The 13,265-nt window shown below is 33.1% G+C and overlaps 2 protein-coding genes across 4 annotated transcripts; one reads left to right on the top strand and one right to left on the bottom strand.

Moving 5' to 3' along the window:
• The first annotated feature begins 49 nt into the window (after positions 1-49).
• On the top strand, positions 50-4,634 carry LOC148618607 (small ribosomal subunit protein uS3m-like). 2 transcript variants are annotated; one of them, XM_088577682.1, is made up of 3 exons: positions 50-125; positions 3,479-3,686; positions 4,310-4,634. In XM_088577682.1, the coding sequence occupies exons 1-3, from the start codon at positions 105-107 to the stop codon at positions 4,597-4,599; spliced, it is 519 nt and encodes a 172-aa protein (XP_088433808.1). In that variant the 5' UTR covers positions 50-104; the 3' UTR covers positions 4,600-4,634. The 2 variants fall into 2 exon arrangements, with proteins under 2 accessions (XP_088433808.1, XP_088433807.1); XM_088577681.1 differs by lacking the exon at positions 50-125 and adding an exon at positions 1,375-1,440.
• Positions 4,635-10,250: 5,616 nt separating this feature from the next.
• On the bottom strand, positions 10,251-12,402 carry LOC148618606 (uncharacterized). Of its 2 annotated transcripts, none has more exons than XM_088577680.1 (3): positions 12,274-12,402; positions 11,065-11,320; positions 10,251-10,552 (listed from the first exon to the last, which is right to left on the bottom strand). In XM_088577680.1, the coding sequence occupies exons 2-3, from the start codon at positions 11,309-11,311 to the stop codon at positions 10,359-10,361; spliced, it is 441 nt and encodes a 146-aa protein (XP_088433806.1). In that variant the 5' UTR covers positions 11,312-11,320; positions 12,274-12,402; the 3' UTR covers positions 10,251-10,358. The 2 variants fall into 2 exon arrangements, with proteins under 2 accessions (XP_088433806.1, XP_088433805.1); XM_088577679.1 differs by having other exon boundaries at positions 12,167-12,324.
• Positions 12,403-13,265: the final 863 nt, after the last annotated feature.

Below are 13,265 nucleotides of genomic sequence, written 5' to 3'. Positions count from 1 at the left end.
TGATTGGCTAATAGTTTACTCTAAGCCAATCAGGTACTATTTAACATTTCGCGTTAGAAGCGTACCACTTCCGGTTTACCTACATTTGAGAAATTCGTCGGGCAATGTCAATCTGCAGAAAATTGGTAATTCTGAATCGAATTTCTTGTTAAAATTGACAGTTATATCATTTTTACGACCTATCCAATTCACAAAATTATACTGTCGCCCTAAGGATGTATTCCTATGCCACTCAATCATCATTGACACACATGACATGTATTTGTTTAAATATCACATAGTGACATACATTAATGGACCTATAGTATATGTTATATACTCATAATATAACTTTTCCTGTGTACCGGTATCTCTGATTCATTTCGTAAGTCAACAGTTTCTATGTATCCCACATCCTCATGGTTATGGCATCCTCCGGGCTCCGTCTATTTTAAATAATATTATAAGATCAACTGTTGATAGGTTTGCAACTTAACAAAAACATATAAATATGTCTAGATTCCAGTCCTAATCATTAATATGATGAAGGTGAAACCTTGCTCCCGAAGAAACATTAATTAAAACAGCTTTGATAATTTATGTCAGCTCTGATTTGATATATCATACTTAGATGTATAACCTACAAATATGGTAAATTTTGTAATGATATATATCTTAAAGCATTATACATATTGTCATGGTCTGATATGTCTATTGGTTGAAATGTCTGGCATTCATAAGGAATTATTGGTTGTCATGGTCCCAAATGTCTTTGGGTCAAATTGTCCGGCATTGGTAAAACATTATGGCTCTTATAATTTGTGAAATGTCTTAAAAGATTTTTTTCAGTTGTTTTAATTTGAATCGTGTAATCATGTTTTTATTATGATTTGATTCATTTCATCGAATTGTTTCATTTCAATTCTTTCTTTTATCGATTATTTTCGTTTCATTTTGTTTCATTTACGTTTCACATTTTTATGACCAGAAAATATTGTGGGTAATATTGATTACTTAATTTTTGTAAACATCCGGGCACCATACTGTAGACTATTATGACCAACCCTATGTTTGAATTAATTATTGAAATCAGCAAATATTTTCTGAGACTGGTTTTGCTCTCAAACACACATATACAAAAATGTACAAGTATACGCAAATGAAGCTGCCATAATGCTGTTTTTCAGCTCCTGATAATGAAGGTACAAACCGGATATTGATCCTTTTTCTTGCCATAAGTATACAGAACCAAGTGGAAAATACAACCATAAAGGATCCCAAAAAATGCATTTTCTGAACTAGCAATAACTGTAGACTCAGCTAAGCTTTTCCAATTAATGCGAGACAGGTAAAGCCGGAAATGTTCCTGAAGAACAATTAATGCATACAATTCAGGATTTTCCCTAATTTATGGAACTTAGTCACACTTCCATAATACATTTGATCCAACCAATTATAGAGGTAATTTAATAACCTCTTAATTTGGGTTAACTACATGTATTTAAAAAAGTATCCATAATAGATTATATGATTTTATTGACTCAAATCAGAGACCTTTAATTAAAGAGATTAGAAACTTGTTAATTAGGCCTAGCCAGTTTATTGATAAAATTATCATATGGCAGAGAACAAGATTCCCTGGCCATTCCACATATTTATTAAACTACCTTTTCCCCTTTTGATGAAACAAACTGAAATAAATTGTAGAAGACATACAGTAGATGTAAAACTGGGAAGCTGGAGATTTTGCAGGTATTGACTTGATTTTTGGTATACAAGTTCATCTTGATAAGTAGCAGGTCAGGTTTACGATTTGTTTGGCTCCAATGATTTTTACTGATATTACAGCCCTTGAACTTACCAAAATATACAGAAAGAACAGTTTCCCAGACTTTTTTCTAAATGCTTGCAGATAATGACATGATTTTTGGTATATAAGTTCATCATTACATTTCGTTCAGCTCTGATGATTTTTACCAAAATTACAGCCCTTGAAAGAGTAATCAAGGGAACCAAGGTGATCGCGGTAATCTAAAGAATGTAATCCAGGGACAAAGACCAGACATTGAAAACAGACATACACAAAAAAGAACATAAAGTAACTAAAATCATACATACTAATTAACAAAAGCAAATGAGCAACTCAGACTTCACTAAAAACTGGGAGCATGGACAAGGTGAACTTAGCAAAATTCACAGAAATTTCCGGACATTTTTTCTAAATATAAGCAGATATTAACATGATTTTAGGTATATAAATTCACCATGATAAGTTACAGGACAAGTTTGTATCGAAATTATGGGCCTTGAACTTAGCTAAAATCACAGAAATAACTGTTTTTCGGACTTTTTTTCTGAATGCTTGCAGATTATGACATGGATTTTGGTATGTAAGTTCACCATAAGTAACAGGTTAAGAGTATGTTTAATATGGGCATTTTGTTCCACTACGATGATGTTTACTTTGGATTAATTAAAACTCAAAGAAATCACAGTCTGGAGTTTGAAACCATTCTGAGTAACAGAATTTAGTTAGAAAATAAAGGTCTAAAGCCTAAAAAACACTTAATCATGGTCCTTCTACATGTATTTCTCTTACGAACAAATTCACTTGAGTATCCAAAATTGGGACGCGTGGGGTATGTGAGCACGCTCACTAAGGTTCTTTAATATCTACAGTAATTATCTTTAGAAATAATAAAAAATTGTGATAGGTTAATGTGAAAATAATGAATTTAATTTTGTACAAATGGGGGGAGGTACATTTTGTAACTTGTTTTCAATACTTCTTTTTTGTTCGTTTTTGTAGAAGGAAAAATATGGTATGAACATGAAGCTAAGATATTGTAGAACGGGAAACTGAAGGTTTTATTTCAATATTCTTAATACTTTTTTGTTATGATAATTTAAAATCAAATTGTTATTGTTGATAAAGTTAGTATGAGATCTCGTTCCCTTCCACGTATGAAAATGAGATTTGAGTTAGTTGCAAATCTCTTTATTTACAGGTCTAATTACGAATAAACGGATTGATATAAATCAAATTGGTCTCAAACCAAAAGTAAGAATTGCTGACCACATTTTTACTTTAGAATAATTCAGTTGCTGAAATGATCCTTATGATATGACCTTCGAAAGTTTGCGAGAATCAAACTTGTTGCACCACTCCTTGTTAGAGTTATTGTCCCTTAAAGGCAAAAAAATATGTTTTTAGCAGTTTTCAGCCAATATCTTGAAAACTATACTAGATAGAATGAAACTTTCAATTGATGAAATGTTCCTTATGGTAAGTCTTACCAAAGTGTTTATGGAGTCAAAATTGTCATAAAGCTTCTTATTAGAGTTATTGCCCTTGAAAGACAAAAAATTAAATAGATGAGTGATTCGGGCTCCTGGAAGCCTCTTGTTTTAAATCTTGCTGCTGCGAAAAAAAATTTCCTATTCAAAATAAAATCCCAGACCCCCTCAATAAGTAAATGGTCTTGATCTTATGTTACAGATTTTGGATCCAAGATGGATAAGTACATGTACAATAAGGCCAATAACAACATCGTCGAGATGTAAAAATAGGGCTAGACCTGTTAGAACCAATGTTAGAGCTGGAGTTCTCAAAAGGTCAAGATTAGGAAATGTACCAATCACTTACGAACAAGCACAACAGCCAGAGAATATTGGTGTAACCAAAGCATGGAATACTTGGAATACGAGTAAGTTCAGTCCCCTTCATTAAAAAAATCATTGAAAAAGGGTTCCTCTTGGTTGAAATTTGAGCCCAAATAGTATTTGGCAATAGAATGCTAATTTAGTAGGCTAAGCAAAGTTTTTCTTGCCACCATGAAAATTCCAAATCAAACTTTCTTGTAAGACGATCTAAAAATAAACTTCATTACATCATATCAAGCACTATTTACTCATTGATAATGCAAACATGTATCTTAACACTAATGTGGAAGATGCCTGCTATTAGAAGATTGCATTCCATAAAACCAGTTCCTATATTAAAGTCTTAATTCATAATCATATTTTGTTTTCCAAACATGCGTCCTATTTTTTAAATAAATTACACATTTATTATTATTTTTTTCTAATACCTTTGTATATCAAAAATTATAAAATATGTAGATATCCAGGACATAGTCTTACATCACACTAAGAAGTGTCTTAACTATCAGTTCTTCGAATTAAAGTATTATTAAATTCACCAATAATCCATAAAATTTCATGTACATGTAATATAAAATCTAAAATAAAGAAAAATGAGAATGCATATTTATATACAATGTATCACTGAGGTTACATACAATATATACTGTAAAGTCTATCATTGCAGGTAGTTTACATGAAGAGAACAGGGCACCAGAAACCACTTTAGAAGACGACTTGATTCGTGGTTTTATGAAAGGAACATTTCCCGGGCTGCTTTTATCTGAAATCATTCTAAAACGAAGACACAATATGATCATAATAAGCTGTATTTTACGTCAAGCCATTCAACCAAGAAAATACTACTTCCTGACTGGCTACACAGAGGAACTATTATCATGTTTATTAAACTGTCCTGTTAAATTGGAAATACAAACAGTATTCAGGGAAAGTGATATGACCTTCAGACATATATAGCCAATGCTGTATGTAATTAAAATATTTCAACTGTTTTTGATGTGTTTTTTGTTTGTTTGGGATTATCAATATACTCTTTGTTCTCAGGGGTTATATAAATTACTGTATGTTTAGACACTTGAAAAAGTTTTTTCAGATGTTGCACCAGAGCATGAGAACATGCTTCAAACTAAACAGAGTTGTTAGTTATGATGATTTCCAGCAAGGTTTGTGTACTTTTGAGTAGTGGTAAATATCAAATTTTTATATGACCACAAAAGATTTACAGTCATATAATGGTATGGCGCTCTCGTCCTCATCTATTTTATCTTCGTCATCATCGTCCCAAGACACTGGGTTTTCATGCAATAACTTGAATATTAGTTGGTTGATCTTTATTATTTTTTATGACAAGGTTCCAAACCACAAAAGAAAGATTGATATTGATCTTGGGGTTTATGGTCCCAACTGCTTTAGAAAAAGGGCCTTAAACAAGCATTTCATGGAATTTAACCATAAAACTCTAATAAAAGCATAGGAATGTTTATGATATTGTTCTATACCACAGTGATCAGACTTGGATTGATTATTGTGGTAAAGACTTGAATTTTTCAGAAATTTGGGGGCAAGAAACATCCATTTTCTTTATGTCAAGACAATATCTTGACTATTAGTGAGTGAATCTCCTTGAAATTTTGTATTACAAAGTAGCCATTCCACAAAAGCAAGACTGGGACTGATTTTTGAGGTTGTGACTTACGTAAGAGTAAAGGGCCAGAAACAAGTATTTTTTCTAATTTCTTGATGAAAACTTTATTTATTTCTGGTCTAATTTGAATTTTTTTATTTGATTCCCCATGAAAATCCATGTCTGTGTTTTTCAATCAGATTTCAGATATCTTTTACAGTTTTGGAATTTTAAGGGTCCACACCCTAATATTTTTGGTGAGATTTTGAGAAAATTATTTTGAATTTCTTATGAAAATCCCAGTCTAAAAACAAGAGCTTTATGAAGTATGCTGACCAAATTAACCCTTTCATTTACTATTTTTGAGATATGAGGCACATGCACCCTGAACAGGCCTTTATACTTAAATTGAATTTCAAAATATTGTGTATGAGTTGTGTCCATAATGAACTGCAACTTCCTTTGTTAAGTGTGTAAAAAACTTATATTGTGTCCACACTTGTCTAAAGACAAGTAACGTGAACAGAGTTTAACTGGCTGTGCTCAGCTTTATTTATTGGTTATAGAGATATTGAACTTTTCTTCAACTAGAGGCCCTTGATAGATGAAAAAATATGTTTTATACTCTTTCAAATACAACAGCAGAAAATTGCAGTTGTGTAATGATATGGCATGTTTGTCATCTTCGTCAATACTTGGTTTGTGCAAAAGTAGAATATTCGTCTGTGGATCTTCCTTAAATTTTACAGTAAGGTCCAAACCATAAAAGAAAATTTCCAATCAATTTTTGGGGTTATGATCTCAATCCTTTTGGAGTAAGCATTGAATTCAATTCTATAAATCAGGTATAGGCATATGGATCTTGAAAATACTGTAACAATTTTTGGTCAAACTTGAACCATTTAGGAATTAACGGGTAGATGCCAAAAAGCCTTAAAGATACCAAAAAACAAGCATTTTCCTGATGTGTGGACAATAACTCTAAAAGTAAAAGTATGGATCTCTTTGAAAATATACCAGAAAGTGCCATACCTCACAAAAAATTACTGGAATTGAATTTTGGGCTTGGGACTTGAACCATTTAAGAATAAGATACCAGAAAAATGCATTTTCCTGACGTCTGGACAATTTTTTGACTGTAAGTCAATTGATCTCTTTGAAATTGTGCCACAAGGTGCCATTGCACCAAAGGAAGACTTGGACTTGATCAAATTAGAAAGTAGAACCAACCTTTCCCTGATGTCTGGGTGTTAATTTAAATAAAAGAAAGTAGAAATCTTTGAAATTGTACTGATTGGAGTCACACCCCTAAAAGAAGGTTGAATTGATTTCAGAGGTTGTGACTGGAACCACTTAAGAATTACAGGCCATAAAGAGGCTTCTTTGGTTCTGGTCATGTTCTTATCCTAAGGCGAATTTCACAATCATGGTTCCACCGCTGTTTTCATATCAAATAAAAATACAAAAAATGCCGATATGTATTGCAAATTTTTATATGCTGTACACGTTTCAAGGAGTAACCTCTCATCAGAGCATTAGAATCAAAGCCGTCTAAAAAAATATTGTATACAAGAAGTACTCAAAACCAAAATCATCAAAATAGGAAGCCAAATCCATCAATGAGAGGCTCTCGATACAAGAAATGAAGCCATAGTGTTTTAGGTATTTTGAAATTTGTAATACTGCAAATTTTTATGAATATGATGAAACTGTGCCCTGTGAAACATTTATTAGGCATTCCACAAAGAGATTCATAGGATTGTGACTTAAACTGTTAAGGAATAGAGACTAAAAATAAGAAACTACTGGATGCCTAGATAATGATTTGCGAATAAGTGTATGAATTTCTCTTGAAGTTGTATCACAATGTGTGATACCAAAAATAGGAAGGCTTAGATTGATTTAGGAGATAGTGTGACTTAATCTATTTAGGAGTCGGGGGCACAAAAGAGGCCAATTATGGTCAAATTCTTATCATGTGTCAAACATGTTATCAGGGCTGTATCAAGCTTAAATGATTTTACTATAATTGTCCCAACTTTTCAAGGTTTTACCTTTGCAGATGTATCAAGCTGCAACCTGATAACCATTGTCATTGGAATGTTAGCATATCTTGACATGTCAATTACATAGTCATATACCTGTAAACAAAGTTCAGGCAGGTAAATTAAAATCATTGCTTGTGCAGATTTGTGTCCGGGTCATAACTTCTTTGTTATTTGATATACCCATGTCACATCCATTCATGACTTCTATAAGACCTTGACCTCAATGTCTAAATCAAAGGTTTTTTTTAACATGGGATTTCTGTCTGGTCCATAACTTCTTTGTTCTGTGGCATATGCATATCATATTTAGAACATGAGTGTATCACCATGAGACGATTTGTTGAGTAGATTCGTGATCTTTTTATGACCTTATTGTCAAAATTATAGGTTTTTATGGATTAACATGGATTTGAGTCTTGGACACAATTTCTTTGTCTTGTAAGAGTAGTCAAGGAAACCAAGATTCTAGCAGAAATCAAAAGAATGTAATCCAAGGACAAAGACCAGACATGGAAAACAGACAGACACAACAAAGAACATAAAGTAACTAAAATAATACACACAAAGTAACAAAATTAAATAAGCAACTCGGACTCCACCAAAAACAGGGAGCATGGACTAGGTGCACCGGTAGGGTAAGCGTTCTCTGCTTATCTAGAAACACCCGCCAAGTTGCTCATAAAAAGTCAAGTCTGGGGTAGATGAAAGAGGAAAGGAAAACTACAACACGTTGAACAAATCAGTTTTCATGGTGCAGATGGATACACCGTAATGATCCATGAGTTCATGATGACACCAATCTTGTAGCAACATAACCCTGTTCCAGCAGCCTGATGTCTGCATAGTTAAGGCAAGCTCTGGCATTAAGTATGAGATGCGATATGAAAACTCCATATGCAGGTGCTGAAGGGATATTGCCACAGATGAAAGGAAAGTTGACAATTCTGAATGAAGTCATTTAATGTAGGCTTTCCATTTTCAGTGTGTTTGAACCACCATACATCAATGTGTCATGTTCATTCAAAACCTTTAAAAGACCTTGATCTTTGAACACAAGTTAAAATAATTGGATTTTTATTACTCATACCAGATTTTGCACGAGTATTTTACCATTAGACATGGCTAATTGGGATGTATAGGAATCACTCTGTCTGCCTGGCAATGCAGATTCAGGCCATGCTTTCTTTGTTCTTCAAAATAGGCATACCATTGTTCTTGAATGTTTTTTACCAAAACATAAAAGTATTCAAGGTTCAGGGACTTAAGTCAGCATAAAAATATGTGGGTTGCAGTGGTATTCTTTAACTTTACTCACAAGTATTTCTACTTCAATCTGTTTTAGATTTATGCAAAAATACCAGACTTGGATAAGTAAGACTTCACCAGATTTCACCAGACTTTTTATTCAATGCTAACAGGTGGTAGGCTGATTTTGCATGTGAATATGTTAAAAATTAAGCTAACAGACTTGATTTGTATTTGGTCCCACCTCATTGATTTTTACACAACAAAAACTTGGTTGTGTTAAGGTATCTTTATCTTCTGTCTAGGATTAAAAAGTATCTTAACTTAGAAACAAGGAAACAGTTGAACTCAGGATATATTCTCCCATTAATTGACTATTGTAGTTTTTTGGGTAAATTGTACAAAAGAAAATTTACATGAACATAGACTACAAAAGAGGGCAGCTAAGCTTATACTTGATGCAGAATTCTGTGCCCCATCTAATCCCATCTTTAATTCTTCAGGTTGGCTAACTTTTGAGAATAGAATTATTTATCACAAGTGCCTATTGATTTTCAAATGTTTAAATGGGTTAGCTCCATTTTATTCAGCAGATAAAATGAAATTTGTTACTGAATTAAATCCATACCATTCACAAATGCCATAAATAATGCTCTTTTTATTCCTAAACCCAAGACAGAACTATTCAGACATACTTTTGTTTACTCTGGCCCATCTCATTGGAATACCCTCCCACATGAAATGAGAAGTGCAAAAGTAATAAGTTCTTTAAAGCAGAAATTAAAAATCTTTCTGATGGAACAACAGGCTAAAGAATAATTCAACTGTATTTAAATGTACTGTAATGTTAAATGATAACTTTGTTAGCATGCATTTATGTATTATTTACAAGTACTCATTTAAATGTGTTACCCTCCTGAAATATTGTATTATTATTATTATTATTATTATCTCACTGTTCATGTAAGTAGACATTACATGTCTGGGCAATAAGTTCAGAATACAGTACTTGAACTGATCTGTGCAACAAAAATTGTGATCAGTCATCAATCATCGATCAGTTTCCGGTCAGTCATCGATCTGTCAAACCAACCCATTTAACTGGTGATAGCATCACATGACCACAGAGCGGTCAATATATTTTACGGTTCCTTGTCAATTTTACACATATTTATATAATGTAATAGATTTAAACATCAATTTATTTTACATTTCTTTTATTAAAAACAGATCTTACATCATTTTACATAACAAATCTGTGATCAGATTGGTCACCGGTCATCAATCCGTCAGCGATCAATCAGTCAACGGTCATCGATCTGTCAAATCGTTGCATGGATCGGTTCAAGGACTGTAAGTATATACCAGTAGATCTTTATGAAGTTGAATCTCAATCACTTAACTGATGTCTGGACAATAATTTGAATAGATCTCTTTGAAATTGTAATACATTGTGCCAAGCCACAAAAGAAAGGCTGGGATTTATTTTGGGGGTTGTAACCTAAGCTGTTTAGGAAAGAGGGGCCAGAAACAAGCATTTCCCTGGTGTCTGGATAATTACTGAAGTGAGTGAATAGATTTCTTTGATTTACCCTATAGGAAGGCTTAGGTTGAATTTGGAGGTTTTGAAATGAGAAATCCTGGTAAATCAAGAATAAGACAATGGAAGGCATTTTCCATAGAGGCCAACAAATAATAATTTACTTTATTGCAAAATATAACAAAGAAGAGAGTAACAACAGAATAGCAGATCATAGAGAACACAAGATTTCAACAATAATAAACATACAAATCTCCAGTCACTTGTCTGTTTCAGTTCTAGGAGAACTATTACTGTCATTGAAAAGAGAAGGAAATTTTTGTTTTAACAAATCTGACATGTATGTCACGCTGTAATATGTAACTACCAAACATCCACTCAGACCACAAGCAAGCACAGTGGTAAAACACAAAACTCCACCAAGTATAACTGTACTGAACACTACAATTGTTCCTGAAACATAATGATACTCCTGATAAAGTCATAGTAGAAACTTAATTCAATAACATTAATGAGCTAGAAACTACGAAAGACAACCAGGATTAGTTTTCCATTCATATTTATCGCATTGATGAATCACAGTTGTGTTAATTTTAGGGAAAAAAGGGAGTTAAATATAGTTAGATACATTGTATATATAATCATATGTAGAAATACAAATAAATACAAATATTTATTCCTTCAAACACATGTACAATAAATGGTTATGACACAATACACAGATCCAAACATACAAGAAATGAAAGTTCTAATAATAACCATATTGAAAAATTGGAGAACCTAGTACTTGATACTTTGCTCGCATTTAAAGCTAATGTCTTACTAATATTATTGATGAAAATCTTAATTTGTTATATTTTAGAAAGATTCTTTTTCAAACTTCGTAGTTTTCATCTAAGTTCTTTTGTGAACTTATCATATTATCTTTGTTTAACAAGAAATTATGTTAAATCTTAATGTCAAACCTTCAAAGAAAACAAATCCAAGTATCCCAAAGATCATGGATCCCAACAGAATTGTCAGGAAACAGATAACAGGGATACAGCATGTTGCTATGGTGACAATTAAGAACAGTGTATAAATGGGATGTTGGGTAGCAAATTCTTTAGCTCTTTCACACTTTTCCTCCATATCTAATTTGTCACTGATGTTCTGTAGCTGTGTCATTACCCATCCGCTATCATCTAATTCTGGTGCCATTTCACCTCCCATACCCTGCAACTATACAAAACTAGAAATGCAGGCACAACATACAGTCACCTATTATATCCACTCGAGTAATGATTAAAGAAATGCTTCTTGTCAGTCTGGTTGAAATCATGCATGCAAGACTAGGTTTTCATTTTTCTGATACACTACAACTCAATGGAACCTACTACCTAATGCAGTTGCCCATTCTACCTCAGTAGACATCTTCTGAGAACAACTTTCATATGCTGTTCTCTCCTCCCTCATTCGATTATTTTTTATCTCCTCTGCATAGTCAGTTTTAACCACAAATGTCTACTAAACATACTACTGTTCTTTGCACATTTTTCTATTTAATACTTCATGTATATATAGGCCACGTATGCACCAATAAGTAATCACCTGAACTTGTATGGTTTACTGAAAAACTTGAAGATATACCTAGTTCAATCCCACGTTGAGTGTCTGTATGCTGATTATTTAATGCAAATATTTCATTTTTCATAATGACTTGTTCATTTCTACATGATAACCCCAGTTACTTTTTTTTTCACATTTCCACACTATGTATTTAACAAATCAATTAAAGTTTACAAAGGTGTAACTTGTACTTTTATAATTTTTTATATTGTAACCTTGTCCAAATAATTATGGAGGCTAGATATATTTGGTCGCATCCCTGAGTAAAAAAAAACGTCAGATTAAACAATGCCTCAGCAAACGTCATATTATCTTGACCCCCTTTTTCATATAAAAAAAATTCCAGATCCAAACTTGGTATAATGGCCATGTGAAAAATGTTTAATGGCAGTGTTAAGCCCACATGAGACCAGAACACATTGAATACTGCGTGAACTCAGCATTATAACAACCATTTACCTATCAAAAACAGAGCAGTGCACTTTCACTTTTGACGAACAAATCTACTGTCAAGTTAAGAGTTATCTCCTCATTGTTCAGCAGGCGCGGTCTCCTCGTATACTTACTACATAAAAGATAAGATAGTTTTATTCACCAATCATGGATCCTCTCCTGTAGAAAAATTTAATACAATAATCAAAATGTGCAAATACAATATAATCATGTATGTGGGAATATGTACATCCAGGTAAACCTGTTACTTCCAAAGCGGTGCTCATCGCAAATACGGTTGATAATTAAACAAGTTGAAAATAGATCTAGATCTCAGTTGTGTTAAAAAAAAATGTTATGTTCGATTAAATATGAAAAGTATGACTTATTGGGCTGCACCATCTCTCAGTTAAAAGGCAAATGTTTAACTTCAATAGTTTGATATATACTGTAAGTAGATAAGACGCGTGTGTAATTCATTTTGGTCCGGTGTGGCATAATATAGGTTACAGACCACCAATTCAACCAATGAGCATTTGGAACGTAGGCAAAAATAGTCCTACGCAGAAATTACCCCTGTTCCTCATAGTGCTGTGGAAAAAAGTTCTCATCTTATTTAAAAAAAATTAAACAGTTTCTGAAAGGAAAAACATTTCTGTACATTTTATAGGTGCATTTTGCTTCTTGTGATGTGAAGCCTAATCTCCATAATGGTTTCTAAATATACCCCTATCGTGTGAAAACACTGGGATTTCCCATGCTATTTATAGACCCTTCACTTCCGGTGACCAGTACTGCACTGCAAGTCTGCTAACCCCACATGCCATTCTGAGCTGACATATGTAGAATCATGCTGATATATAGTCCTCTGCAGGTTAAAGTAAAGGTAAAGTCCAGAGAAGCCATTGCATATTGTGAAATTAGCATAGAAGCCTATGGGAAGTGGAATTAGTGGTTTCTAGCCTATAAGTTCCGGCCTGTTAGCGGTTCCAGTAGGAACCTGTATTCTATTATAGAGGTTCCTATTTACACCTATAATTCTGGTTCCGGTTTAAACAAATTGATCGTTAACTATGTATGCTTGCATTTTACCTTACCATTACATTTTTTACCAAATGTCTTGAAT

The sequence above is a fragment of the Perna viridis genome, chromosome 4 (assembly GCF_037379345.1).
Source record: "Perna viridis isolate PV_CMFRI_1.1 ecotype Kerala chromosome 4, ASM3737934v1, whole genome shotgun sequence".
NCBI classification, from domain to species: Eukaryota; Metazoa; Mollusca; class Bivalvia; order Mytilida; family Mytilidae; genus Perna; species Perna viridis.
This window is presented reverse-complemented; position numbering and strand designations above follow the sequence as displayed.